The sequence below is a fragment of the Ipomoea triloba genome, chromosome 16 (assembly GCF_003576645.1).
Source record: "Ipomoea triloba cultivar NCNSP0323 chromosome 16, ASM357664v1".
NCBI classification, from domain to species: Eukaryota; Viridiplantae; Streptophyta; class Magnoliopsida; order Solanales; family Convolvulaceae; genus Ipomoea; species Ipomoea triloba.
In genome coordinates, this window is record NC_044931.1 from 17,815,334 (window position 1) to 17,817,247 (window position 1,914).

General features: G+C 40.5%; 1 protein-coding gene across 1 annotated transcript; it reads left to right on the forward strand.

Annotated features, from left to right (window-relative positions):
* Positions 1-185: 185 nt before the first annotated feature.
* Positions 186-1,190, forward strand: LOC116007872. Its single transcript, XM_031248538.1, has one exon. The coding sequence runs from the start codon at positions 186-188 to the stop codon at positions 1,188-1,190; it is 1,005 nt and encodes a 334-aa protein (XP_031104398.1).
* Positions 1,191-1,914: the final 724 nt, after the last annotated feature.

Here is a 1,914-nt window from a genome sequence, read left to right on the forward strand (position 1 = left end):
TTGGTGGGGATTTGGTATTGACACCTAGGCTTAGTTATAAAAATGGGATAGTTGAGTACTTTGACCATTTTAACTGTGATGAAGGCAGTATTTTAGATCTGAGGAGAATGGTCAAACAACTTAGGTTTTGTGACAAAAAAGTCCAGTTTTGGTATAAGTATGGGAACACAAGGAGACCTAAAGCTATGAAACTAAGTAGTGATGCTGATATTCTAGGGTTGATAACTGACATTCCAGAGAACAAAGAGTTGGACATCTTTGTAGAACACCTGTATGATGATCAATGGGACTATGATGTAGAAATAGATAGGGAACTAGGAGATGATACACTAATGCATGATGCATCTGAAGGTGAAGATGATAGTAGTGGCAGTGGCAGTGGCAGTGTTGGTGAGGAATTTGTTGAGGTTGAAGGAGTTGATGTAAGGGACACTGCAACTAGTTCACATGGTCAGGGGTTAGATGGATTAGGTAAACAGGTTGAGGAATTTGCTGAGGTTGAATGCAATCTGTCTGAACAAGTGTTGAGAAGCTTGGGTGATTCAGATTCAGATGGAGAAGTAAATGGTCTAGTGGATATGTTTGAGGAGAGGAATCTGAAAAAAGAAGGGTTTAAATTTGTGACTGGAATGGTTTTTAATTCTTCTAGAGAATTCAAGTGGGCAGTTGAATATCATGAAGCCTTGAGACATAAGGATGTAAAGTTTAAGAAAAATGAGGCCAGGAGAGTAAGGGTTGTGTGTAGACACAATAACATTTGCAAATGGAGTATTTTTGGTTCAAAAAGCAATCCAAACTGTCCTTTTACTATCAAGACATACAACTCTGTTCACTCATGTGGAAATCAAGATGAAAACAAGGTGGTCACTTCTGGATTTCTCGCTAAATTCTTTAAGGATGAGTTTAGAGTAAATACAGATTGGGGTAGAGGACCATTTCAGGAACATGTGAAGGCAAAATTCAACTGTCAGTTAACTAGAAATCAAGCCTATTTGGCAAAAAAGAAAGCTTTAAAGCAAATAGAGGGTCAAGATGAAGAACAATTCAAGCTATTGAATGACTACTATGAGGAGTTGAGGAGAAGTAATCCAGGTTCCACTGTCAAGATGAAGTTAGACAGTGAATTCATTGTTAATGGAAGGCCTAGGTTTGTAAGGCTTTACATTTGCTTTGGAGCATGTAAAGAATGATTTATTAGAGGATGTAGGCCCATCATTGGGCTTGATGGCTGCCACCTAAAAGTAGAACTGTCAAAACGGGTCCAACTCGTCGGGTTGGGCCCGTTTACCCGTGTGTTTGGACGGGTTGGGTAGCAAAAATCCCAACCCGTCCCGTCTAGCCCGTATAAATACGGGCTAGACGGGCTGAACCCGTATAACCCGTGGGCTGGCCCGTATATATATATATATATATAAATTAAAGGTTTTAACTTACAGATCAGAAACCATATCCAAATCCCTAACCCTATCCCACGTTTTACTCCTCCCACTCTTGACCTCCCACGATTGCGATTTGCGAAGCCTGCGATTGCGACGGGGCCGACGCCGACCTCGACCAACGACGACAGCGACTCCAGCGAGTCTCACCGAGGGCGACGGGCGACAGCGTGAATCGAGTCCTCTTTCTTCAACAGTCGACCAATGGTGAGTCATGTATAAAAGGCAAAATCCCTAAATCCTAATTCCTGATGTCCTGCGAAGCGCGAACAGGCTCTCTGGTGAACGACGGCGAAGTGCGACTCCGACCAGCTGGTAAGTGGTATATATATATATTTTTAATTTCTATTATTATTGATTTATTGTTAATGTCTCTTAATGAATATGAATATATGATTTTCAGATTTGGTTGTGATTTGTGAATATTGTTTGTGATTTATGAATATATGGTTTTCAGATTTGTAAATGTAAATTTATT

Coding starts and splice junctions, on each gene's coding strand:
- LOC116007872 (XM_031248538.1), top strand. CDS start 186: ATGAAACTAAGTAGTGATGCTGATATTCTAGGGTTGATAACTGACATT.